We start from the raw sequence: 26,794 nt of genomic DNA on the forward strand, positions 1-26,794 counted from the left end.
TTCTGGGACTGGCATAACTGCTGGCTTTTTAACTTGTACTTGCTGCCATACTGGGCACAGTTTGGCATGGCACAGGTAATCACAGTTCTACTTTTCTTGAGCCATGGGAGACGGTCAGGAACTCCACATAAGTGTTGGAGTCTATTTTTTTTCATCAGGTTTTTAAAATCCCCAATCTTCTCCCTTCGTGGCATCTTTTCAATTTCATAGAATCATAGAATCATAGAGTTGGAAGAGACCACAAGGGTCATCGAGTCCAACCCCCTGCCAAGCAGGAAACACCATCAGAGCACTCCTGACATATGGTTGTCAAGCCTCTGCTTAAAGACCTCCAAAGTAGGAGACTCCACCACACTCCTTGGCAGCAAATTCCAGCAAATTTGTTCAGGAAAGCATTGCAGGGGGGTCATGGGAGTTGTTTTACTGCTTTTTCTCCATGACCCTGGAACACTTGGACACTTGGGATACTGGGACACTCCCTCCTCCTAACGTGATTTTTTCACTCAGTCACAGGCCAGACGTTGCTTTCAACGTCTCACACACTCAAAACATTCACTGGAGTGTCCCCACACGCACATTCAGAAAAACCCATGCACCTCCCCCAACCCTTTTTTTTCCCAAAAAACCAAAATCATAACCGGCAGTGCTTCACAACTTCGACCGGGGCCCAAGAGCACCTTTTTTTACTGCTTCTTCTGGGCACAAAACCAACAACCAACCATAACCGGCAGCGCTTAGACTTCGACCGGGGCCCTAGCAGCACCCTTTGCTGCTTTTTCTTTTTACCAAAAAAAAAAACAAAAACCCAAAACCTTGTTGGTGGCACACCACTGCCACGCCCTTTTTTTTTTCCTTCCTGGCTGCACACTACTGCATAACCAGGTGAGGCTGATCAGGCCTCCCTTTTTTCCCTTGGGCCCCCATCCACGCCCTTTCCCTTGGGCTTACCGTTTTTTTTTTTCTGCTGCAGAGTCCCTTCCCTGGCCAGTCCTCTTTCCTCCCTCGACCTGGGTCCTTGCTCTGGAGCGGTGTGGCTGGTTCCCCCCCACAAATTGGCAGGGTGCGCGTGGAAGCTGCAATCACCGATCCGAGCTGTCCACCAAGGTCGAGCCTGGCTCTCTCCAGCCCCCTGAGGTGGGGCAGATTCCCGGTCAGGGAACCAAGATGTAGGCTGAGCCTAGTCCATGCCAGGGAATCGTTGGCCCGCGTCCTCAGATCCAGAGAGAGAGTAAAAGAAAACTCCAGGAAAGATCCTTCTTTGGAGGAAAGCAGTTTTATTTTCTGTGCACAGGAGACAGCCAGCAGAATAAATTCTGGAAAAACTGACTGCCCAGAAAACACCCCTCTGCAGATTTTCTTATACCTTGAGTGGGCTCTCTCCCTCCTCCCCACGCCCTCCTGAAAAAGTTTTCAACTTATTTTTAGCATGTCTATAGCCTTCTAAAACAGCCCTCCCTATTGTTCTTTCTAAGCGTCCTGCATCCCCCCCGTCTCCTCCCGTCTGTGTCTTTTTTTTTTACCTTACATTCCTAAGGCGAGGCTATTTCTAGCTTACAGTCTCTGTCTTATCTTGCATTCCTTGAGGGGCCCTCAGCTCAGAAATTAACTTACAGAGAATATGAAGATCCTTCTTAGGTATATGATATAGAAAGCAAAGGTACAAAATATAGAAAGCAAAGGTACAAAAATATATAGAAGCAAAGGTACAAAAATATATAGAAGCAAAGGTACAAAAATATATAGAAGCAAAGGTACAAAAATATATAGAAGCAAAGGTACAAAAATATATAGAAGCAACCCTTCCCTCTCCCTTCATTCATTTTCCAGAACTTTGCATAATTTGTGGACTCATTCTAGAATGGAGAATGGGTACTTGAGCTCTTGCAGGACACGGCATGTGGAGAGCCTGAGAAGTAGGAAGTTAGCAATTCAGGGTACTAAAATTCCACGCTGTTGAATACTTAAGCGCTTTTTAGGCAATGCTCCTGAAATAAGAGCCTCTATATATATATGCGCTGCTGTTCATACAACAGAGGACAGCTCACCATGTGCACCCCGTTTTAGCTGCTCCGTTCTCCCATTGAAGTGAATGGAGGAAGCCCTTGCATTGAAGCAAAGGTGAACTGTTCCAAAAACCCTTCCTGCAATCCCTACCCTGGAAGTCAAGATAACCCCACAATTAATTGGTAGTTGCTGTAACAATGAGCTCACAGATGTTTATATTCACTTGCTTGATATAAGCCAATTGGCATGCTTTGATGCTATCCTTATCTGTGGAGGGCTTGGGGTGCTGGGCTCTGAGCCCAGAAAGTGGAACTGTCTGTAAGATTAGGGCATTTGCACCTCATCTGGTGATGGGAAGTCCTGACCCATGACGTATGCTACCTTGTGTATAAAGAATGTATTAATGTCTGCTTGGACAAGCCATCTGCTTGCTGCGGTGTCTATCCCATATCTCTGAGAGGCCTGGCAGGCTGATTTGCTGCAAGTCTACAGCTTTCTTTAATAAAGAACTAAAACTGATCCCTCTGGTGTTTTTAACACCCTTCTTTGATATCCTTGCACCAAACCACTCCCACAAGTCCTCCTTTGGGCCGGCGGTTCACAGCAGCCCTTGTGTACAAGGTGCTTGGAGTAAGCATGGAACCGCTGCCCTCAAAACTATCAGGGCTGGGGGTGGGGGGTGGGAAGCAATTGTTAGAAATCTCGATCCTCTGTTCACACATCACACTCCATGTGCAATTCAAAAGCACATGATAGCATCTCTGTGTACCATGGCCTTCATTATAATTACGTAACAACCTGACGCTAAAGTTCATCCTAGGCCTAATTCTCACAGATGAGATGGAAAAACCTACAGAGTTTTATTTCTTCATCTGATGTTTGTGATGAATCTTAGTTAAGAAGCTGGGATACAGGGAAGACTGATTCTTTTCTAGAACAAAGCTAACTTGGTATATGCAGTAGAATGAAAGTGTTTGCTATACCCCTGATAATTAGGATGAGAGACACTGCAATATGAAGCGTGGGCTGGAACTCTTTATTGCATAGCAAAGGATAATACAAATGCATAACTCCGTAGCTTTTCAGCTACCTTTTCATTCCTTTGCTTGTTTTGTTTTTCTTTATAAAATACATGTTTCCCAACTTCACTAAAATAAGAGGAAATTTTACTATCTGATCATCAGGAAATGATGAATAACTGGACCTCTGGTTTTAGCAACTTTGCATACAAATCCAAAACATTAAGTGAAAACTACTTTTGAAAGTAGAGTAACAAGACAAAATTATCATTTTCAACACTTCCATTTAAGAACTCCTGGCAAAAATAACGTTTTTTTTTTTCAAAAAAAGGAATTAAATAATGAATATAAAATACATACATACATATATATATATATTTGTCCCGATCTGGCAAATGCCTCTCATGCAAGTGATTTCACTTACTTGAATGGAAGTGCTCACATTGAAGACTTTGCAGCTAGGACATTAATATAGTACAAGTGGTTAAGACAAGAGTCACCATTTCTTCTACTCTTACCAGTTTGTGCTGAACCTTCCAATATACATATGACATTTTCTTTTAAGCCTCCTTAGAGAGAATATGTAGCCCAGATATGAGGAAATTGTTCATCCTGGTTTTAAGATGTTTAATGACCTTTGTTCTGCTTCGGCAATCTGAAAAAATAAATGTATACCTCCAGTTTGGAAGAGGCAAAGCTGATCATAATTTAAGCAAAGAATGCTCCTTCTTCATTTTGCAGGCGGTGTGTATTTTTTGCATGCTTATTCAGCCAGAACCAGTGGCATTTGGAACTAATTCTCACAGAACAGTAACCGACTTAAGACACTTATTACGTCACTAAAATTAGCAGCTGCAGCTCAAGATACAAACATCGCCCAAGGTTGAAACCAGCCATTCAAGAACCATGGTCCTGTGTTTCCATGAATGGTTGTTCCAAGAGGGATGTTTAATACGTAGACTGGAATTCAATGTTGCGTTCTTCCAATCATTCTGTCTCCGCAAGAATTACAGCTTGCCAGATGGAATGATCCCCCCAACTCCTCGCAAACAAGAAACTGGGTTCTCATTTTGGAAGGCATATGAAGGAAGGAGAGCGGGAAAAGTCCCACTGTGTAAGCAGCAGTCCTTGTGCTGGGCTTCCCCTAATGGGGCTGGATAGGTGAATCCCATTCAAGAGTGTGCAACTGGTATGTAAAAAAAAAAAAGCCACATCCTGACTTTTTCAGTAAACACACGCTCTTAAGGCTGCCAGCTTCCCATGCATCCCAAAGTTGTAAGGCTAAAGATACTGTTCAGCTCCTTTCCGCTGCTCTATGCTAACCAATAGAGCCCAGGCATTTATCTCTCATTTCCACCCGCATTGTGCTAACTAGACTCTAAAATCTCCTTGCTGCCTAGGCTCCACTGTTCAAACATGCTTATGCCTTGCTCGGCCACTGCTTATGTTCTGCGGCGTTTTGCAGCACTTGGACTGGAAGGATTGCTATTTGCGTTCAAAACCTTCTCAGTGACTCTGTTCCGCTTTCTCTTATCTGCTCCTTCTTTGGATCCAGATTCAGATGAGCTTCTCTCTTTCTCCTTACTGCTTGGTTTCTCAGATGCTTTGGCCAGGCTTCCCATAGATGCATATACTGAAAGAGAATTAAATGAAAGATTATGCATCAAATGGCATCCATCACATTATGGCCATGATCCAAGGCAGAGTCAGGTGTATGCAAGCCCTGCCCAATGGGCAGGTGAGTCAACTTTTTTAAAAAAGGAAATACAAGCTCTTTGTAGAAGCACACTCAACTCACTCTATTTATATTGGCAGAAATTATAATAACAGAAAAATGCCCCTCATTAAAGCTACAAAACAAAATATTAAAGGTCTGATCTGGAGTTTGTCTCCCCATGAAAATACCTCTCAGCCCCTGATCTTGGGGTTGCCTTGGAACAATATTCTGAACACTTCTGAAAGAACTGGGGATGCTCCCAGGAGTCTCATGATCACATTTTTGCAAACCACTTTGATGTTTTCCCTTACAATTATGTGGTATATAAATTTTATGAAATAAAAAATAAAGAATCATGAAAGCATAGATGGAGCAAAACTGAAGGAGCACTTCCAAAAACCAAATGCTCTGTTTCAATATATGTTCACTGGTTGTGGCAATGCATTTGCAGAAATCCTTAGCTCTGTGACTATTAGAAGTGCACCTGAACCTTTCCAAAAGAATGAAGGGAATTATCTTCAAGGCCCTTTCAAGAAGGTTCTCAGGTATCCGGCACATGGGCACCCCTGACCCCCACAAACCATAAAGACACTGCCAATCAAAACAGCAGGCCCAAGACAAAAAAGATCATGCCAAATTATTATTATTAATTAAGTTTACTTGGCACCTCTTCCTACAAAAGTAACTCAAGGTGGCTTAACAAAAATAAATAAATAGCATATACATTACAGCCAGCATAAAACAAAAAAGAAAAAACACAAAAACACAATTCGGAACTCATTCTTGTGAGAATCAGAATGTGGACCTCTTTTCTCCCCACTTCTGATTTAGAACTAACCCAACTGTAGAGGAACCGGCTATATTTCACAATCCAGTAGCGGCTATTTTCTCTGTACTATCCTACCTTGTTAGAATATGGTAGCTGGAACCAGGACCCACATGTGACGTGGCTGAAAATCAGATCCCAGAACACTGTGGCCCCATTAGTTTGTTTAAATTGGTTTAATTATGAATGACTCTCCACCCCAGATTTCAACTAAAGCCAAGAAATAAACCCTTGGCTTATTTCTACTTTGCCACTTGTGGTTTGTTTGAAACAAAACAAGTCACAATCTGAGTTTTAGTGACAAAAAGCAGTGTGCTGGAGATCAGTGCAGTTGCCCAGGGTGGTGGTAGGAAGGAACATTTGTGATTAAACCAGAGATCAAAACAAACTATGGCTTAAGAGTGATGAGCGAACCAGGCCTATGGATGACACATCATTTTCATATGCTAAAATGAATAACTCATACCTTCTTCAGGACCTGCATGTGATTCCATCTCTTCCTTTATCTCTTCTTTCACGTCATCTTCAATCATCACTTTACCTGTGGGGATGATTATGAGTGGAGTGATGGTGAAGATGGCACTGATTCAAATTCAATTTCCTCTTTACTTCTCCAGGCATGCTCATGGCAGCAATATGCACTGAATTAAAGGGATCAGTCATTGCCAACAGCCCCCGGCTCCCAATAAGGCTATTTTAAATCACTTAGGAAGCAAAACTAGATTGTTTCAAGCAGTAAGCTGACAACAGCGACTGAAGTAGAAAAATGCAAAGAAATGATAAGGGAGCTATCATCCAAGCACAGATGGTGTTTTCTTTTGAAACTTGTGAATATAAATATGCTAAATTTTTCATACTGAGAGTACATCCACCTCAACCATTCCAAGCACTTAAAAATTACCTCTGCAAATGAGGTGTAAAGGCTACTGATTTTTGGGTGCAATCCAAATCTCAACCCCTTGTTGGCAGGAATGTGTAGAGCAGCATAGCCTCAGCTACATCTGCAGCCCAGCTGCTCATATCGACAACTGTTGTTTTTTCTGGGGTGTGTGTGTATGTGAGCAGGAAATCCCCATACCAGCTCCAGGTTCCAGATCAGGCCTGATGCCATTGGGTGACAGCAGTGAGACTGTCTCAGGATCTAGCAGATCCTGGGCTGTTTGAGCCAAATTCCCTCCCTGCTCTCAAAATATCCTATATCAGGGCTTTCTACTGGCCAACGCTGGTGAGGATTCTGCCAGTGACCTCCCACCTGCCTGTTCTGCAGTGGCTGACTCAGCAGCTGGAGTGAAGGGCCCCTCTACTCAACTGAACCACCCCCTCAAACTGACATAAAGGGGGCTCGGACTGCTTTGTTAATATATATCTGCAAATGATTGCATTTTGTTTTTCTTTAATTTTAAACAGAATGCTCTTCCCAACAGACAGTTCTGGAATTGCTCTACTATTGAAAAGACAAGAGTACAAAAAAAGTGGAGGGAGCTTTAAAAATATTTTAAAACCTAGCCATACCCAACTGATATCAATTGAATCATTTCCTAAAAAATGTGAACACCCACAACACAAATTCAGTCCAGATTCCATCAATATTCGGTCTCATTATTCTTTTGCTGCTTACTAAAGCACCAATCAAAATTGTTCAAATGCTGTAATCAGGCTTTTGAATACATTTGTGTCTGCTTTCCATTTTTCTTAAATAGAAGCATTAAAAAGCAATCCAGATTTGAACATCTTCACAGACTTCATCCAGGCCTTTGGCTAATTAAACAATCTCTGGCCTTTTAAACTCTATGGGGGTGTTATTTTTGTTTGTTACTATGACATGTATTTTTGTGTTTTTATATTGTAAACCGCCCTGTAATCTTTTGATGAAGGGTGGTATATAAATTTCTTCATCATCATCATCATCATCATCATCATCATCCAGTGTAGTGGTTTAGGCTGCAATCCTATACACTACTGGCTAGCCAACTCCTGATGTTGCTTCGCTACAAGCCCCAGCATCTCCTGCCAGCATGGCCAATGATGATTCGATTTATTATATTTCTCTGCTGCTTTCCATTCAAATGAATGCCAAAGCAGCTCACAAACAACAAATCATAATAATAGCACAATAGGACATGATGGCAGTTGTATTCAAGCAACATCTGGAGGGTTTGTACACTTCCTCAGGGCTACATCCCTTTAAACTGAATGGGATATATTTCTTTTTAAAATCCTATGCATCCTAGTTGGGAAGGCAGCCCCACTGAACCCAACAGGACTTACCACTGAGTAAAAAGGCATCAGAGTATACTGAAAGAGACTGGGCCATGAAAGAGTAATTCCTAGAATAAAATCTTGCCTGTGGTATATAAATAGTAAGTAGTGTTGTTATTGTTAAGACTGCTTTTGGGTCTCACCTTCTTTTACCTCTTGAATAATTTCTTCAGGGAGGCTGAAGTTTTTTTCTGAGTTGGGGAAGGGAAGAATCTCAGATTCATGCTTAGAAATGTTTTAAAGAGAAAGAAATCTATAAATAATTTGGTTATACCAACAATTCAGATTTTCTAAACCAAGGGTGGCTAATAATGGGGCCCTCCAAACATAGCTGGACTACAACATCCATCATCCCTGACATAGCCCACAGTGGCCAGGGCTAAGGGGAGTTGTAGCTTAACAACATCTGGAGGGCCACAGGTTAGCCAACCATATGCTAAACAAATGCAAAGGTAATCGTCATCACATACAATCTATAATTATTACCCAACAACAACAAAAGAAAATATTGAAATGACCCTTGCATTTCAGGGACAACAAGGAATATATTTTATTTTGTAATGAAATTGCATAATAAAACTACAGTCATTTAAACCTATTCATCCAGAACTAAAGAAACAAAAGTCCCTGCTTAAATTTTTTTAACGAGTGTTTCAGATATGCAATTTGGCATGTTCCAGGCAAGGACAGAATTGGTGTCAATTAGAATGCACAGAGCTGCCATATCAGATTCTGCAGTTATTTAAAAATGCACATGTTTAAAAATTTCATTGGTCAACTACGCCCAAGCAAAGCAGAAGAACATAAACATCGGTGAAATCAATATGTTTCAGACAATCAACTGGAAGAATAGATAATACAAATTAAACACAGCTGCTGTCCATTTGGGTTCTTGTGTATTACAATGATAAATGAAAAAGAAATATCAAAGATGGTATTTCCTTTCAGCAATGGTTTTGTGGAAGGAAGTGAAACAAAATCATAGAATCATAGAGTTGGAAGAGATCACAAGGGCCATCGAGTCCAACCCCCTGCCAAGCAGGAAACACCATCAGAGCACTCCTGACATATGGTTGTCAAGCCTCTGCTTAAAGACCTCCAAAGAAGGAGACTCCACCACACTCCTTGGCAGCAAATCCAAGACATTTTTTCACTTGTACCTTGTATGAGAACTTTGGTTCTCCTAGAGAACCGTGCAGATTCTTATGCAAGTTACTGATCAGTTAAGGCACCTTCCTGGGATCATACAAGGCCTTTATGACAAACTGTAACCCTTAGTGCTAATAAGGCCTAGTTGCTGTGGACAGCAACCATGCTAACAAGGATAACAAAGATTTAGGACATATTGCACACTGTAACCCTATCTCAAGTTGCCAGGACCAGAGAATCAAACAAAACATAACCATGGCTTTTTTAGATGTTGTACTGTGTGAGCAGCTTCTACATGCCAGATGGATGCTTCAGAATCCACCTGAAGGCAGGAAAAAGCCCTTCACAAGAGATCATCTCCCTTAGGCTTTATCTGCACCGTACAGAGGGAATGGGAGGATCAGCAACACAGCAAATTGTTTCCCTTTAATCAGGAGATCATGCACTAATAGGGGACACAATTGTTGAATGGTCTCTTTAAATTTGAAGGTTCATTATTGTTCCACAAGATGTGTCTCTTTAAGGGCCAGAGCAAATAACATGACCTAGTTTTACAGCTGTGAAGCAGTATAGCAGGTGCTGTTAAGTTATGTTAATTAAGCTATTGGGTATAGTATATAAAGAGCAACACCTAGCTCTCTCAGTACCCTGGTGGATCATGCTTATTGATATATTGTAAAAGGAGTTTTTGTTATTGTTATTAAAACCTAGCAAAAGTTACTTTTGCGTTCCTTGTAATGTGTGGTCTCCCCAGCACGCCTTCTGCAGCACAACTACAGTGGTGCCCCGCAAGACGAACGCCTCGGAAGACGAAAAACTCGCTAGACGAAGGAGTTTTTTGTTTTCTTAGCCACTTCGCAAGACGCATTTCCCTATGGGCTTGCTTCGCAAAACAAAGCTTGCCCCGCAAGCTCCGGGGATAGCGGGGAAGCGCAGCGCGTCTTCCCCGCTGTCCCCGGACCCCTTTTGAACCAAGGGGCGGCAACAGGGAGAAGCAATTCTCCCCGCTGCCCCTTCCCTTGCTTTAAAACAGGTCCGGGGACAGAGGGGAAGGCGCGCGCGCCTTCCCCTCTGTCCCCGGAGATTGTGGGGCAGGCAACGGGGAGAAGCAATCTTCTCCCCGCCGCCCCTTGCTTTAAACAGGTCCGGGGACAGAGGGGAAGGCGCGCGGCGCTTCCCCTCTGTCCCCGGACGGTCTCCATAGGAACGCATTGATTGATTTTCAATGCATTCCTATGGGAAACCGTGCTTCGCAAGACAAAAAACTCGCAAGAAGAAAAAACTTGCGGAACGAATTAATTTCGTCTTGCGAGGCACCACTGTAATCTGCAAATAGCCAACTATGGTACCCGATTCTGCTTGTGGTACATCTGCACATAGGGTTAGGCCTCTGACCTGTGGAGCATCTCAGGCACCGGCCTCAGTTTCTTGGCTGATGACACTTACCAGCGCTTGCATGTCATACATGGTGCTTAAATGGTCCCAGATGACTTTGGAAGAAATCTGCCTCCCGATATTCTGGCTGAATTTATCTCGGATGCAGATCATGTGAAAATGGCGATTCACACCTGGAATGGCAGAAGAGAGTGAGAAGGAGAAAACATACAGAGAGAGGGGTTGGGTTTTTTTTTAAAGACTTGATTAAAATCCTGTAAAGCACTATGCACCCTGACAGCACTATAAATAATGACCAAAATCTGGCCCCACCCTATGCCCTTCCTTGCACTAACACAGATTATTTCAGACTGTGAAGTCCTAGGGGCAGGGATCCATCTTAATGACCTTTATCTTTCACGCTGATCACAGAATTATAATGTTGGAAGGGATCCCTAAAGGTCATTTAGCCCAAGCCTGTGAAATGCAGGAATATCAACCAAAGCATCCATGACGAGGTTACATACATCTTCAACTAGGGAAACAAGTGTTTGCAAGCTTAAAGCACACTTGGGGGGTAGGAGGAATCCAGCCCTATTGAACACAGTGAGCATTAATTCTGGGTAAAGAAAGAGAAAAAAGCACTATTTTGTAAAACGAATGTTAAAAGAGCACTTTAACCACCTCAGGCTATAAAAGATCACAACTAAGCGATCGAACCATTTTAAGTCTATGTACTTTTTTTTTTAGTAGGAGGGTGCAGGAAATGGCTTCGAGGGGACTCCATAGATGATAATGATGATGATAGTAATAAGAATATCTTTAAATTTGCACACCGCCATTCACCCGCAGATGTCAGGGCGCTTCAAAGCCTATAAGGCGTGTGTGTCCCGTCCCCCCACCCCTCTCTATATATGCCCTTTCTCCTGACAGGCGCCACCCCGCCTTCAGCGCTCTCGTCCGCGGCCGGCGCCTCTACTCGAGCCCGAGGCTCGTTCCGCGGCCTACGCCCCATTCCCCCACCCGCCGCCTTCTCCTCACCGACGGGCTTGTGGCCCAGCATGGCGTGAAAGAGGCACACCTCCACCTCGGGGCTCCACACCACCGGCACCGGCAGCGGCGGCGGCGGAGGAGGGGGAGCCGCCGCAGCCGTCATGACGGTCATAGCCGAGGCCGCTGAGGAGACGCTCGACGCCGCCGAAGCCGCTTCCTCGGGCGCCGCTTGCGGGGCGGGCTCGGCCGACACGGGCGCCGCAGGCCCTGCGGCCGGGCAGGGCGCCTTCAACCCCGCGTCTGCCGCCGCCACCGCCGCCGAGCTCTCCGCTTCGCCCATGGCCGCCGCCGCCGCCTCCACGGAGAGCGGGCCGGGCGAGAGCGGAGCGTCCCCTGTCGGCCGCCCTCCCCGAGGGAAGCGACCGAGGGCGGGAAGCTGAGGGGAGATCCCTCTCCGCGGGGGGAGAGGAAGAAGGTGCCCCCGGGGCTCAAGGCCTCGCTCAGGACCCGGCCTCTTTTTTCCCCATGCGTCTTCTTCGAGCGAGAAGGGGGGGGGGGGATTGCACTCTGCGCCGGCTCAGGAGCGCTTTTGCCCGGGGGCGTGTTGTGTGCACGACAGCAAGCAAGCATCTAGGAAGCAAGCATCAAGGAAGGAAGGAAGGAAAAAAAACAGGCAAATAGACACAGAAAGAAAAGAGAAAGAAAGAAAACAAGCAGACACTAAGAAAGAAAGCAGAAAACAAGCAGATAGACAAAGAAAGAAAGAAAGAAAGAAAGAAAGAAAGAAAACAGCAAATAGACACAGAGAGAAAAGAGAAAGAAAGAAAGAAAGAAAGAAAGAAAGAAAGAAAGAAAACAGGCAAATAGACACAGAAAGAAAAGAGAAAGAAAGAAAGAAAGAAAGAAAGAAAGAAAGAAAGAAAGAACAGGCAAATAGACACAGAAAGAAAAGAGAAAGAAAGAAAACAAGCAGACACTAAGAAAGAAAGAAACAAAGAAACAAACAAAGAAAGAAAAGCAGATAGAAAGGAAGGAAGGGTTCAAAGGGGGGGGTGTACTCTTTTCCCTTTATTTTTGTTATTACATATACCTGGCATGGGAGATTGTGGACTCTCCTTCCTTGGAGGCTTTTTAGGCAGAGGTTGGGTGGCTGTCTGTCATGGATGCTTTAGCTGCACTGCAGGGGGTTGGGCTGGATGACCCTCAGAGGTCCCTTCCAACTCTACATTTCTATGCCAGTTGAGAAGCCTGCCATGGAAGGAATTTTATCCCCAGAATCAGTAAAAGTTTGGCATTAAAGTCAGGATGAAGCTGGCATAATCTCTCTCTCTTGCTGACTGACACACTCCTTCTCATGTGTGTGAGAGCGATAGATTATGTCAGATTTATCTTTGTTTTAATGCTAAGTTTTTACTGATTCTGGGGATAAAATTCCTTTCCTGGCAGACTTCACGAGCGGCATGTGTATGCAATAACAAAAAGAAAGGAAAAACAAGGGAAACAATACTTTTGTTCCCCTGTTCTTTATTTCTTCTCATTGTTGTGCATACAATTGTGGTAAGAGTGCTCCTGAGCAGGCGCAGAGTGCATTTCCCTCACCATCAAACAGCTCTGAGGGCAGTCACACTGTGTGGGAGAGAGTGTGTGTCTTAGGGCTGCCCCTCTCAAATATTACTGTACTGAGTTTTAATCAGTGGCTTGATGGATTAAATAGGTGTAAATCTGCATTCAAATAAAACAATAGGCAGGGAATGGCTTTCCATCTTTTTTGATGCAGACTAGGAGTCTAACTTCTCAGCCCTCTGTTTGAAGGGCTGTCTCCTAAGAAGGGAGAATGGGAAACGACCTTGAAATTTCTTATCCACAATAAGCATTTTGATAGCAACTGAGCAGGCATTCATGTCTCCTGGCCGTAGACCTGAGGTTTATAGTTTGTATTGAAATCATAGCACTTGTCTGCATCCTTATGTTACGTTATCATACGGAAGTTCCTTGCAAAACACTTTCATCTTTGTGATGTGTTCCCACTTTTGGTGGTTACTTAAATGCAGGCATGTGTGCCAGGCATGCACGATCTCAGAAGACCATCTCCTTTCCATTGTTGTTGTTTAGTCATTTAGTCGTGTCTGACTCTTCGTGACCCCATGGACCAGATCACACCAGGCACTCTTGTCTTCCACTGCCTCCCGCAGTTTGGTCAGACTCATGTTTGTAGCTTCGAGAACACTATCCAACCATCTCGCCCTCTGTCGTCCCCTTCTCCTTGTGCCCTCCATCTTTCCCAGCATCAGGGTATTTTCCAGGGAGTCTTCTCTTCTCATGAGGTGGCCAAAGTATTGGAGCCTCAGCTTCAGGATCTGTCCTTCCAGTGAGCACTCAGGGCTGATTTCCTTCAGAATGGATAGGTTTGATCTTCTTGCAGTCCAGCTGGTAAAATGCGGTCTTGACTATGCTACCACTCAGTGGATTTGTAACTGGCTGACTGACCGAACCCAAAGGGTGCTCATCAATGGTTCCTCTTCATCCTGGAGAAGAGTGACTAGTGGGGTGCCACAGGGTTCTGTCTTGGGCCCGGTCTTATTCAACATCTTTATCAACGACTTGGATGATGGACTCAAGGGCATCCTGATCAAATTTGCAGATGACACCAAACTGGGAGGGGTGGCTAACACCCCAGAGGACAAGATCACACTTCAAAACGACCTTGACAGATTAGAGAACTGGGCAAAAACAAACAAGATGAACTTTAACAGGGAGAAATGTAAAGTATTGCACTTGGGCAAAAAAAATGAGAGGCACAAATACAAGATGGGGGACACCTGGCTTAAGAGCAGTACATGTGAAAAGGACCTAGGAGTCTTGGTTGACCACAAACTTGACATTAGCCAACAGTGTGACATGGCAGCTAAAAAAGCCAATGCAATTCTGGGCTGCATCAATAGGAGTATAGCATCTAGATCAATAGTGCCACTGTATTCTGCTCTGGTCAGACCTCACCTGGAGTACTGTGTCCAGTTCTGGGCGCCACAGTTCAAGAAGGACACTGACAAACTGGAACGTGTCCAGAGGAGGGCAACCAAAATGGTCAAAGGCCTGGAAACGATGCCTTATGAGGAACGGCTAAGGGAGCTGGGCATGTTTAGCCTGGAGAAGAGGAGGTTAAGGGGTGATATGATAGCCATGTTCAAATATATAAAAGGATGTCACATAGAGGAGGGAGAAAGGTTGTTTTCTGCTGCTCCAGAGAAGCGGACACGAAGCAATGGATCCAAACTACAAGAAAGAAGATTCCACCTAAACATTAGGAAGAACTTCCTGACAGTAAGAGCTGTTCGACAGTGGAATTTGCTGCCAAGGAGTGTGGTGGAGTCTCCTACTTTGGAGGTCTTTAAGCAGAGGCTTGACAACCATTTATCAGGAGTGCTTTGATGGTGTTTCCTGCTTGGCAGGGGGTTGGACTCGATGGCCCTTGTGGTCTCTTCCAACTCTATGATTCTATGATTCATTGGACTCTCAAGAGTCTCCTCCAGCACCATAATTCAAAAGCATCAATTCTTTGGCGATCAGCCTTCTTTATGGTCCAGCTCTCACTTCCATACATCACTACTGGGAAAACCATAGCTTTAACTATATGGACCTTTGTCGGCACCTTTGTCCTTTCCATTACAGAATGGAAATGCAAACTTTGAGACAATCCACCCTGTTGATTTGATTCATCGGAGTTTGCATTGAGTCTCATTCAAGAGAATGCGATTTTAGCAGGCAGGCTATACAGGATCACAATTTTAGTTACTATTGCATTGGTGTTCCTAGCCTGCTCACTGTGGTGTTGTTGTTGTTTTTTTAAAAATTTAAAGTGCTTACTGAAGTAAGTACTGTACTTACAGTAAAAATAAGCAAGAATATACATAAAGATTGAGAGAAAAGAAAGCAAAGAAAAATATAGAACGCAGTTCTATTTTTAAATAAATTAAAGCTTCCCACCCACTTACAAAAGCTATGTATGGTCAATGGGCTGGTGAGAAAAAGAATGTTTTCATCTGATGTCTATAGATACATAACAGTGGAACCTGGTGAACTTCCCTGGGAAAGTATTCCATAAGCAGGGTGCCAACACTGAAAAGGCCCCGCTCTCATGCTGCCACCCTCCAGACTTTCCACTGAGGGGGCACATGAAGAAGGGCCTCAGAAGATGGTTGTAGGGTCTGGGTTGTTTCATATGGGGAGAGGTGGTGCTTGAGGTTTTGGGGTCTTGAGATGCATATAAAAAGGCTTTATAGGAAGGACAAAACCAGCACTTTGAATTGGGCCCGAAAACTAATTGGTAACTACTGCTAGTTGGGCCAGGATTGGTATTGTGTTCTCAGACCGTCTTGCCCAGGTGAGCAATCTGGCTTCCAAATTCTGCACAAGACTTGGCCTGGAATGCACAGAACTGACAAGGATATGATCTCTGTTAGTAATAGTAGTTGTTTAGTCATTTAGTCCTGTCTGAATCTTCGTGACCCCATGGACCAGAGCACGCCAGGCACTCCTGTCTTCCACTGCCTCCCGCAGTTTGGTCAAACTCATGGTGGTAGCTTCGAGAACACTGTCCCTCCATCTCGTCCTCTGTTGTCCCCTTCTCTTTGTGCCCTCCATCTTTCCCAACATCAGGGTCTTTTCCAAGGAGTCTTCTCTTCTCATGAGGTGGCCAAAGTACTGGAGCCTCAGCTTCAGGATCTGTCCTTCCAGTGAGCACTCAGGGCTGATTTCCTTCAGAATGGATAGGTTTGATCTTCTTGCAGTCTATGGGACTCTCAAGAGTCTCCTCCAGCACCATAATTCAAAAGCATCAATTCTTCGGCGACCAGCCTTCTTTATGGTCCAGCTCTCACTTCCATACATCGCTACTGGGAAAACCATGGCTTTAACTATACGGGACTTGACATCTTTCCGCAGGGCCTGAAAGACAGAGCTGTTCCACCAGGCCTTTGGCCAGGACACAACCTGACCCCCTCCTTTGGCAATCCTCACAGAACTCTAGCCCAATGGTTGCCATTAATCTGATTTGAGCTGATTTTCTAATGAAATGATTTTATAATGTTGTATATTTTACTGTTGTTAGCCGCTCTGAGCCCGGCTTCGGCTGGGGAGGGCGGGATATAAATTAATAATAATAATAATAATAATAATAATAATAATAATTACAGACCTTTGTTGGCAAGATGATGTCTCTGCTTTGTAAGATGCTGTCTAGGTTTGTCATCACTTTTCTCCCAAGAAACAGGTAGTAGCTGACATTTCTTATCAGGTATATAATACAGACAGATGTGGCAGTACAAAAGCTTGGGTTTAGGGTATTAAGTGTTACTTTTTGTGGCATGCATTTACCCCTTTCTGCTTAGTGTAAGCAAATTGTTCCAATAAGTGCTCACAGTAAAAGCAGAATTATTACTCTATAATCCACATGTTATGCCCTGTTCCTCTGTTTCTTTTTCTTATTAGGCATATAAGCAAAGCCTCTATTGTTTAGGAGATCAGTTGCTCCCATGGCTGGTTATTAATTTGAAACCTTAATCCACCATCTGACATTAGAATAAATAACCAGAACAAATAAATCTGGTATCTTAGAAACAGACTTTGGGGAGCTAATGAACTCCAAAGGATGCATGCTCCATTTTTGCCAAATGATCTTAATAAGAAGTCTGGTTTTTTAAGGGGAAACAGGCTTGTTGCAGAAGTGTTCCAAATCAACTTTAATTGCACAACCTGAATTTGTGGGTACATGACCGAATCCCACCAGAAAACAGCAGCAGCCTGGAAGGGGGAAAAACAGTCGACAAACACAACCCCTCCACTTGCAACGAAGGGTAATTCATACTTCGGAAGAACTTGCCTGTCAAGGTGACAGTTTCCTCTAAACACTTAAAGCAAGTTAATGAAACCATGGGTGAGTCAGCTAAACATCACAAACAGAGAAACATCAGACTTCTAAATGCAGAACGCTAAACGTAAACGAAGCGCTCTTGTTTATGAATGTGCAATTTATCTGAATTCTAGACAGGAGTGCAAAATGGAAGGGATGGGTCTGCAAGTCTTTTATGTCAGAGCTATGAGCATCTATTCGCTGCAGATGCTATATTTTAATGTAATTCTGTGTCATATGCTGACTGGGTTTTTAAAGTTCACAGTTCATAATTTCTCGGATAGATTACCACACAGTCTCATTTTACGCAGCCATCTTTGAAGCCTCCATCCTAATGCCTATGACATTTTAAAAGATGCATTATCTTTTATTCTGCTCCCTCCAGCATATTTTACACCTCTCTCGGGACCACTGTTGCATTTCAGTGAAATATTGCACAGCAGTAAGGAATTGATCTATTTTGCAGTATCGAAATTCAGAATGCATCAACTTGACAACTGCACAGAGAAGTTAATAAATAGAAAGGGAAAAACCCATAACAAATAAATACAGCTTTGTTTTCAAGCACCCAAGAAGTTTAACATCTGACCTTACTAGGTCTAATGAAGGACTGCTATACAGGCACTACAGTGCTAAAACTACTCTTAAAAAAGACAAGATAGTGTGGCAGTGCTTCTCTTTTATTTACTCCTCCCCTGGGGTTACTCTCAATGTAAGAGATAAAATTAGAGGGTGGTGATGGGTGACTGTAGGGTGCGAAAGGGGTTTCATGTGCATAATTTAGGTGGCTGTTACTAACCTTGATGAATGCAAAATGGACATTCAGGCAAAGCCACAATTCAAAAAATCCAAACCACAAACCCAGCGTTGCAATAAAATATATGTAGTATTCTTTGACCTTGCATACTGAACTGAGCAAAGTGGGTTGTGCCTATGTTAATTGTAATAAATGGATTCAGGGGTACCTGGATATGCATAGCATCAATGATCTGAATTGACACTTAATTATAATTAGTGATTTAGGTTCCAGAGACCAGATCTTGCTGGAAGCTCATATCCCCTAGGCGCTGGCTTCCTAATCTCAGGTATATGGGCACTGTCCATGGTGATTCATTGGTAGGAATCATCTCTTTTTATTTCATTTGTCTCCGGCCAACCTCTGGTGTGCACCAGCATGCTAACCTGACATTGGCTTAGCTCCAAAGGAACGTATGAGCAATTTGTGTACACTACGCCTTTAAAGCCCAGTGAAAACCCATTCCCCCCCTAGTTTACTCCTCACAGAGTTACAATTTTCAGCAACCTTTGACAAACTACAGTGCTCCGAATTCTTTGAGAGATAGGTTTTGAATGTACAGTACTTTATAGTGTGTGCACAACCTAAATCCACCCTGGAACCAGAGGAACTTAAGTTAATAATGGCAAACTTTCCATCTTTATTTCAGTGGGACCTAACAGCATCTGCAAGGATGCGGGTGGTGCTGTGGTTTAAACCACAGAGCCTAGGGCTTGCCAGTCGGAAGGTCGGTGGTTCGAATCCCCGCAACAGGGTGAGCTTCTGTTGCTCGGTCCCAGCTCCTGCCAACATAGCAGTTCGAAAGCACGTCAAAGTGCAAGTAGATAAATAGGTACCTCTCTGGCGGGAAGGTAAACAGTGTTTCCGTGCGCTGCTCTGGTTCACCAGAAGCGGCTTAGTCATGCTGGCCACATGACCCGGAAGCTGTCTGCGGACAAACGCCGGCTCCCTCGGCCTTTAGAGCGGGATGAGCGCTGCAACCCCAGAGTCGTCTGCGACTGGACTTAACGTCAGGGGTCCCTTTACCTTTACCTTTTAACATCCTCTACGCTGGTCTCAATGAAACCCATTATAATTTGATTTTTAATCTTAGCTTTGCACTTCGTCTGTTGGTGGTACTGTAAAAAAACAACCCAACAGGATTATAAATTGTTACAGGTGGTTAAAAGACTGCAATCCTAAACTCACTTACTTGGGTGAGTGAATTCAATGGGATTTACAGAACCATAGAATTGTAGAGTTGGAAGGGACCCTGAGAAAAATCTAGTCCCACTCCCTTGAAATACAGGAATCTCAACTAAATCCTAGTCGATTTATGTATGTAATAGACAGCTGCAGCTCTGTAGACCTCTGATTGTGGGATCAAAATAAGTAATAACTGTAATGGGACCAAATAATATTTTTTAAAACTAACCTACCTTAAGGGGCTGTAAGGACTATTATAGTCCAAAACACATGGAAGACATCATGTTGGTTATCTTAGCTGAAGGTGTTTCACCTCCCCAGGAGGGAGATAATAACAATAACAATAATAATAATTTATTATTTATACCCCGCCCATCTGGCTGGGCTTTCCCAGCCACTCTGGGCAGCCTCCAATCGAATATCAAAAACACAATACAGCATCAAACATTAAAAACTTCCCTAAACAGGGCCACCTTCGGTTGTCTTTTAAAAGTAAAATAGTTGCTTATTGCCTAGACATCTGCTGGGAGGGCGTTCCACAGGGCAGGCGCCACTACCGAGAAGGCCCTTTGCCTGGTTCCCTGTAACCTCATTTCTCGCAGGGAGGGAACCGCCAGAAGGCCTTCGGAGCTGAAGACTTTTATGAAGGTGATGGGCTCACCAGAGCCCATCTTTTAAGACCTAACACTCAGATTCCAAAAGGACTTAACAGGGTGTGTCAGTGGAACAACTCTTCTGCAAGGCAGAATCTGCTGCTACCATGATGCCAAGGCTTCTTGTAGCTGTGTGTGTGTGTAGATTGTAAGTATTTATACAGGAATGTTAATGTTTCATATGAATTCGCAATGGTACAGTGCAGGGCTACCCAATCTGTTGGTCTATGGACCATCAGTGGTCTGTCAGCTTCATTCAGATCACCCATGGTGCGCCTGTTGATTTGTGGTTGTGGCCAGGAGACGGCCCACCTATTATATGAAACTTTCATATTGATTTTTAATTGTATTTTCTTTGTTTCTTTTAGTCCTTAAATCGGATTTAATGGCATTACGACTGGGATTTTATGGAATTCAAACTAATGCAATGTATAATAAATAAAAGAAGCAATAAAAACACGATTATAAACCATTGATCATCCAGCACAACACATTACAACAGAAGAAAAAAACTATTAAGTGGTCCGCCAAGACCCTGGGCAATTTGCAAGTGATCCACGGGGAAGAGAATTTCGGAACCACTGGGATAATGTATTTATGTTTACCTTTTCAAATATAACTCACTTGGAGACCTTGGTAAGAAGTGACTAAGTAAATAATAATACAGTACTCCAACCTGAGACTAATTCTAGATGCATAGTGAGTGTTAGTTGTTGCCTGTAAAGGTTCCTTGGTTTAAAATATAGGCTTTTTATTTATTGTTGAATTAAGGCATGGGTGGAAAGTTTAATCTCAGGAGGATATGTGATGCAGTCTAAAGTGTTTTGCCTTTCCATTGTTGCTGCTGGCGGAAACCTAGGAAGTCCCCCCTCAAGACTTCTGCAGCTGGCATTAGATGTGACGGGTAAAATTTACTACACTGATTATTGTTTTTGCACAGGTATTTGATATATATTCCAAAATCGCTAGACATCTTTTAAGCCGTTGTATTGTTCCCCTTGCATGTGCAACTTCTCAAGAAACAAGAAACAAAGGATGCCTCTGGACTGTTGCTACCTTATTTTTTGCCCTATAAGACTCACTTTTTCCCTCCTAAAAAGTAAGGGGAAATGTGTGTGCGTCTTATGGAGCGAATGCAGGCTGCGCAGCTATCCCAGAAGCCAGAACAGCAAGAGGGGTTGCTGCTTTCACTGCGCAGCTATCTCTCTTGCTGTTCTGGCTTCTGAGATTCAGAATATATTTTTTCTTGTTTTCCTCCTCCAAAAACTAGGTGCGTCTTGTGGTCTGGTGTATCTTATAGAGCGAAAAATACGGTATTTTGCAGAAGCGATTCAGTTGCATCCTGGAACTTCAGGTTTATGCTCCAAGCCAAGTCCTCCCTCTCTGTCTTCCTCACCCAGTCACTCCCTTCCACTTGTTGTTGTTTAGTCGTGTCCGACTCTTCGTGATCCCATTCCACCTTCCACCTACCTACCCTAAATATCTCCCTTCTTGTTCCCATGGGAGAAATAGAAGAAGAGATGGAGGTCTCCTCACCTGGCCTGGCATGCTGCTATAGAGTTAATCCAAGTGCTAGGAGTGATGGGAATTGTAGTTTTTCCATTAGGCTTAGGGAACTTGCCCCTGAGCAAAAAGCTGGAAGATGGGCGTTGCTATATGGACTGCAAGAAGATCAAACCTTTCCATTCTGAAGGAAATCAGCCCTGAGTGCTCACTGGAAGGACAGATCCTGAAGCTGAGGCTCCAATACTTTGGTCACCTCATGAGAAGAGAAGACTCCCTGGGAAAGACCCTGATGCTGGGAAAGATTGAGGGCACAAGGAGAAGGGGACGACAGAGGATGAGATGATTGGACAGTATTCTTGAAGCTACCAGCATGAGTTTGACCAAACTGCGGGAGGCAGTGGAAGACAGGAGTGCCTGGAGTGCTCTGGTCCATGGGGTCACGAAGAGTCGGACACGACTAAACAACAGCAACAAGAACAACATGTGTGTTGGGGGGGGGGGAACCTGTGGAGAGGTTGGGGGTGTGACAGTGAGTGGGCTTGGTGAATGGTGTTCCCCTCCTCTTCCACGACCCCAGTGTTAAATAAATGCCCTCTTCCTTTTTAATTGAGACTACCTTTGATTTGGACCCTTAAGGTCTGCTTGTTCCAGACCCAAGTGAGAGGCCAAATGGAAAAAGCCATTGGTATGGATTGTCCCAAAGGCACAATTTATTTAAGATTCATTTCAGGTAAGGATACATAATGTCCTCATTAGAACTTGATAGATAAACCTATCAGTCAGCATTCTCACTTCGCTGCACTCTGACGGTTTTAATGAGGTACTGTTGTGTGCTAAAAGCACCTCTTAATTATGCTATTAACAGTAATGATGCTCATCAAACATGATGAAGACAGGCCTTTCCCCCCCTTTTTTGTTTTGCAAGACTTTACAGGTTATGCACTTCTGACTTTCAGTTATGTGAACTTGACCTGAGTTATAAACGGACTGGTGCTTAAAAGTTTTAGTTTTAACTTGAGGCCAAAGCTGTGTTACAGCAAATGCATTTAATTGTAGCCTTGTTCTTAAGGTGGAGGGCTGATTTAGAAAGAAAGCTATTAGCGCAAATAAGCAGTGGAAGAGATGGGTGCATCCTGTTTCTCTGCTCCAAATTGCCCCTCCTATGAAAGCGTCAAATGTATGCTTGCTCCAAAGACTTCCAAGGCTCAGATTTAAGCATCTCTTCTTCATAGTGCCAAATAAATCTTTTCTGGTTACTGGTAGTTCTGGCATTGTGTAAATGTGGTGCTTTGATCCTTAGCATAAAAAAAAAACCTACCTTAGCGACCAGGTTTGATTCCTTCTCCTTTCTTTGCAACTTCCCTGGTGTGTTTTATAACAGACTGTATTAGCATTGATGTCCTGATTTTCCATAATCAGCTCAGAACATTCATTTGCTGCTTCCTGTGATCAAGGTGGGATCCTTCAAAGCAATGCTGCTCTAATGATTTTCATTACTGGACAGCTTGTTCCTTGCCATCTTTAGGACCGAATCAAAATTTATAAAGCTGCAGCTCTCTGAGGATGATTGGATTTCCTGATTGCAATATATTACACTCCCTGTAGAGTTGAATTATTTCTTCCATTCTGGACATGCTTTTCTTCTTTAAAAGGGTCCTCCTGGTGGTTCAGTAAGTTACAGCCCAACTTTAGGACCTGTAAAGTAACAAATCAGGAGCTAAGATATGTTGATTTTAATGTACCCATTTTCCTTTTTGCATTGGTTTATTTTTCTAATGCTAATCTAGAATTTTTTATTCCCTTGCAGGTCCCTTTGCTGAGTCACAGTGAACTGCTGAAGTAAGTTGCCTTCCGGAACCTAATGATCGTTAGAACTTGATGATGATTGTTTTGTGGAAGAATGGAAGCCTATTTTTGGATTATCTAAGGAAATACTATAGTATCATGAGCAGGATCTGAACTTTGAGCAAAAGAAGGAATTAGAGATAGGATGCAGCAAGGGGGAGAAATGAAAAATACCATGGAAAACAGGGCGGGAAGTCATCAAAAGAAAAAATAGGTGTATGTGTGAATTTTTTGAAAATGAAATAAAATATAACTGGGGGGAAATGAAGTTGGCTTCCTGCAGTCACTGAAGTTTGACCCTATAACTTTGGGGTAGGCAATGTGATTCCCTCCAAATGCTGTTGAACTACAACTCCCATCATCTCTCACCACTGACCATGCTGGTTGAGACTAATGAGAGTTAGTCCACCTCCATCGTTCTACCTGGACACTGAGGTCCAGCACCGAGGGCCTTCTGGCGGTTCCCTCTCTGCGAGAAGCCAAGTTACAGGGAACCAGGCAGAGGGCCTTCTCGGTAGTGGCGCCCTCCCTGTGGAACGCCCTCCCACCAGATGTCAAAGAGAACAACAACTACCAGACTTTTAGAAGACATCTGAAGGCAGCCCTGTTTAGGGAAGCTTTTAATGTTTGATGTATCACAGTATTTTAATATTCTTTTGGAAGCCGCCCAGAGTGGCTGGGGAAACCCAGCCAGATGGGCAGGGTATAAATAATAAATTATTATTATATTATTATTATTGTAGTGCAGTCCTAAAGCATCTAGAGGGGACCCTGTTTCCCATTCTTGCAATACTTTGCTTTGTTTTGGATCATAATAGGGACCATTAGCTTGGTGGACATTTACCCCGCTCTCCCCTCAAGCACCTCCTATGGTAGTAATGTAAAGGTAAAAGGTAAAGGACCCCTGGATGGTTAAGTCCAGTCAAAGGCGACTAGGGGATGTGGTATTCATCTCACTTCAGGCCAAGGGAGCCGGCGTTTGTCCGCAGACAGCTTTCCGGGTCATGTGGCCAGCAGGACTAAACCACTTCTGGTGCAACGGGACACCGTGACAAGTGCCAGGGTGCACCTTCCCGCCACAGTGGTACCTATTTATCTACTTGCAGTGGTCTGCTTTTGAACTGCTAGGTTGGCAGGAGGTGCTTAGCAGTATCCAGTTGGACTGGTTGCATGCAGAGAAATGGTGGGAGCAATGGCGGAGGAAGGGGGTGCGGTCTGACCAGGTGTCATCACTGAGGGGGTGACAAAATGAGTTTTTGGTTTTTTTAAGGGCTCATGAAACTTTTTAGGACTGACGTGGTGGCTTAGGCGCTTGCAGGTTCCCGCGCTGCCTGAAACGGCAGTGTGGTACTTGCATCTGCTGACTGCCTCTCCCTCAGCTGCCCTACAGCTGAGGGGGAAGCGGCGGACAGGCTCCAAGTGTCGGAGAGGCTCGCCCCGCCCCCATGGGTGGATTGCCCCGCCCCCAGCTGCAGGACACGCCCCCTGACCAGGCACCCGAGTGGCTAGCTACGCCGCTGAGTGGGAGGAACCAGCTGGGGAACCACCAATGGAAGAAGGCTCAGAGTCCCAGTGTCAGGCTTTGGGGAATTTGATCCCCCCCACGGCAGGCTGCCAGGAATAGACAGACAAGGACAGCTCTTACCAAGTATTTAATTCAATATTCACAGAGAGAGGCTTAGAAATGTAGCCTCTTGAAGTAATTGTGTTGCTCCGAGTAATTTCTTCCCCTCCTTCTCTCCTCAATGATCAACAGCACCCCCCCCTTTTATGGTGGTCAGTTAGGACCATTTGCCTCTTAGCTCTTTGCTCTCCTACTTTTTTTAAAAAAAAATGTTCTTATTAGGAATTCCAACATAACAATTTTAACAAAAATAGATCATCCACATTATTCCCCCCCCCATTTCCCCCCTCCAAAGAAAACCCGAGACTTCCCTCAGCTCCTCTCTCTGGCTTCTCGACACATAATTTTATCTGCGTGTTATAAAATTGTAAAAATCCTCAATTCATCTATCTATGTATTACCAATAAAGAGTTTGTGAATGTTTATTCAAAACCTGGCGAGGAGTCCAGTTCATTTTGTTGTTTCTTCAAATACTTTGTAAAAGGTTCCCATTCATCTTTAAAGTCACAGTTATCCTTGTCACGTAGTTTGTGTGTCAATTTTGCCAATTCTGCATAGTCCATCAGTTTTTCTTGCCACAGTGTGGAGCAGCTGTAAGTGATGGCCCAGCTGGAGGCAACGAGGTCATCCCCACATCTGGAGCCAGGGCAGGCTCAGGCCCCTGACTCAGCCCAGCTGGTGTTTGTTGCAGGGGAACCTGTGCAGACTGGGATTCTTCAGGATCAGGCCCCAGACTTGGTTCAGATGATGCCTGAGGCAAAGGATCCGGTGCAGACTGAGTCTCCTCTGGTTCCGAGTCCCAGCCCGAGCCCTAGGCCATCACACTATCAATGCCTACAAGCCATCACAGCTATGATTTACCTCCACTGTTGGAGTCAACAATGTGTCTGAATACATTGTTGGAAACGATGCCTTATGAGGAACGGCTAAGGGAGCTGGGCATGTTTAGCCTGGAGAAGAGGAGGTTAAGGGGTGATATGATAGCCATGTTCAAATACATAAAAGGATGTCACATAGAGGAGGGAGAAAGGTTGTTTTCTGCTGCTCCAGAGAAGCAGACACGGAGCAATGGATCCAAACTACAAGAAAGAAGATTCCACCTAAACATTAGGAAGAACTTCCTGACAGTAAGAGCTGTTCGACAGTGGAATTTGCTGCCAAGGAGTGTGGTGGAGTCTCCTCCTTTGGAGGTCTTTAAGCAGAGGCTTGACAACCATATGTCAGGAGGCTGCTGTTGTTCTGCCAGTGAGTCTTGGGGAGGACCGCCCCCCCTGCAAGCCCATTCTCCACCTTGGGCCTGGGGGCGGGCCCCATACTCCATCTCAGCACACAAGGCTCCAAGGAGGCCTCGGGACATCGCTGCTGCCGCTTTGCCGGTGAGTTTTGGGGAGGACCGCTCCCCCTGCAAGCCCATTCTCCACCTTGGGCCTGGGGGCGGGCCCCAGACTCTACCTCAGCATATAAGGCTCCAAGGAGGCCTCGGGACATCGCTGCTGCCGCTTTGCCGGTGAGTTTTGGGGAGGACCGCTCCCCCTGCAAGCCCATTCTCCACCTTGGGCCTGGGGGCGGGCCCCAGACTCCACCTCAGCATATAAGGCTCCAAGGAGGCCCCGGGACATCGCTGCTGCCGCTTTGCCGGTGAGTTTTGGGGAGGACCGCTCCCCCTGCAAGCCCATTCTCCACCTTGGGCCTGGGGGCGGGCCCCAGACTCCACCTCAGCATATAAGGCTCCAGGGAGGCCTCGGGACATCGCTGCTGCCGCTTTGCCGGTGAGTCTTGGGGAGGACCGCTCCCCCTGCAAGCCCATTCTCCACCTTGGGCCTGGGGGCGGGCCCCATACTCCACCTCAGCACACAAGGCTCCAAGGAGGCCTCGGGACATCGCTGCTGCCGCTTTGCCGGTGAGTCTTGGGGAGGACCGCCCCCCCTGCAAGCCC

General features: G+C 44.6%; 1 protein-coding gene across 1 annotated transcript; it reads right to left on the reverse strand.

Annotated features, from left to right (window-relative positions):
- Positions 1-3,019: 3,019 nt before the first annotated feature.
- Positions 3,020-11,869, reverse strand: MRGBP (MRG domain binding protein). The gene is made up of 5 exons (XM_083507803.1): positions 11,390-11,869; positions 10,421-10,542; positions 7,969-8,050; positions 6,033-6,107; positions 3,020-4,656 (listed from the first exon to the last, which is right to left on the reverse strand). Exons 1-5 carry the CDS (start codon positions 11,679-11,681, stop codon positions 4,466-4,468), a joined length of 762 nt encoding a protein of 253 aa, XP_083363929.1. The 5' UTR covers positions 11,682-11,869; the 3' UTR covers positions 3,020-4,465.
- Between the last annotated feature and the right edge of the window lie 14,925 nt (positions 11,870-26,794).

Source organism: Podarcis liolepis, assembly GCF_965112155.1.
Source record: "Podarcis liolepis genome assembly, chromosome: 6".
In the NCBI taxonomy this organism is placed as follows: domain Eukaryota; kingdom Metazoa; phylum Chordata; class Lepidosauria; order Squamata; family Lacertidae; genus Podarcis; species Podarcis liolepis.

What these genes read in the sequence shown, in the direction of transcription:
- MRGBP (XM_083507803.1), bottom strand. Translation starts at nt 11,681, where the DNA reads ATGGGCGAAGCGGAGAGCTCGGCGGCGGTGGCGGCGGCAGACGCGGGG. An exon ending in GCTGGGCCACAAGCCCGTCG is followed by an intron (nt 10,543 to 11,389) that starts GTGAGGAGAAGG and finishes CTGCCATTCCAG; the next exon opens with GTGTGAATCGCCATTTTCAC. An exon ending in TATTCAAGAGGTAAAAGAAG is followed by an intron (nt 6,108 to 7,968) that starts GTGAGACCCAAA and finishes TCATCCCCACAG; the next exon opens with GTAAAGTGATGATTGAAGAT.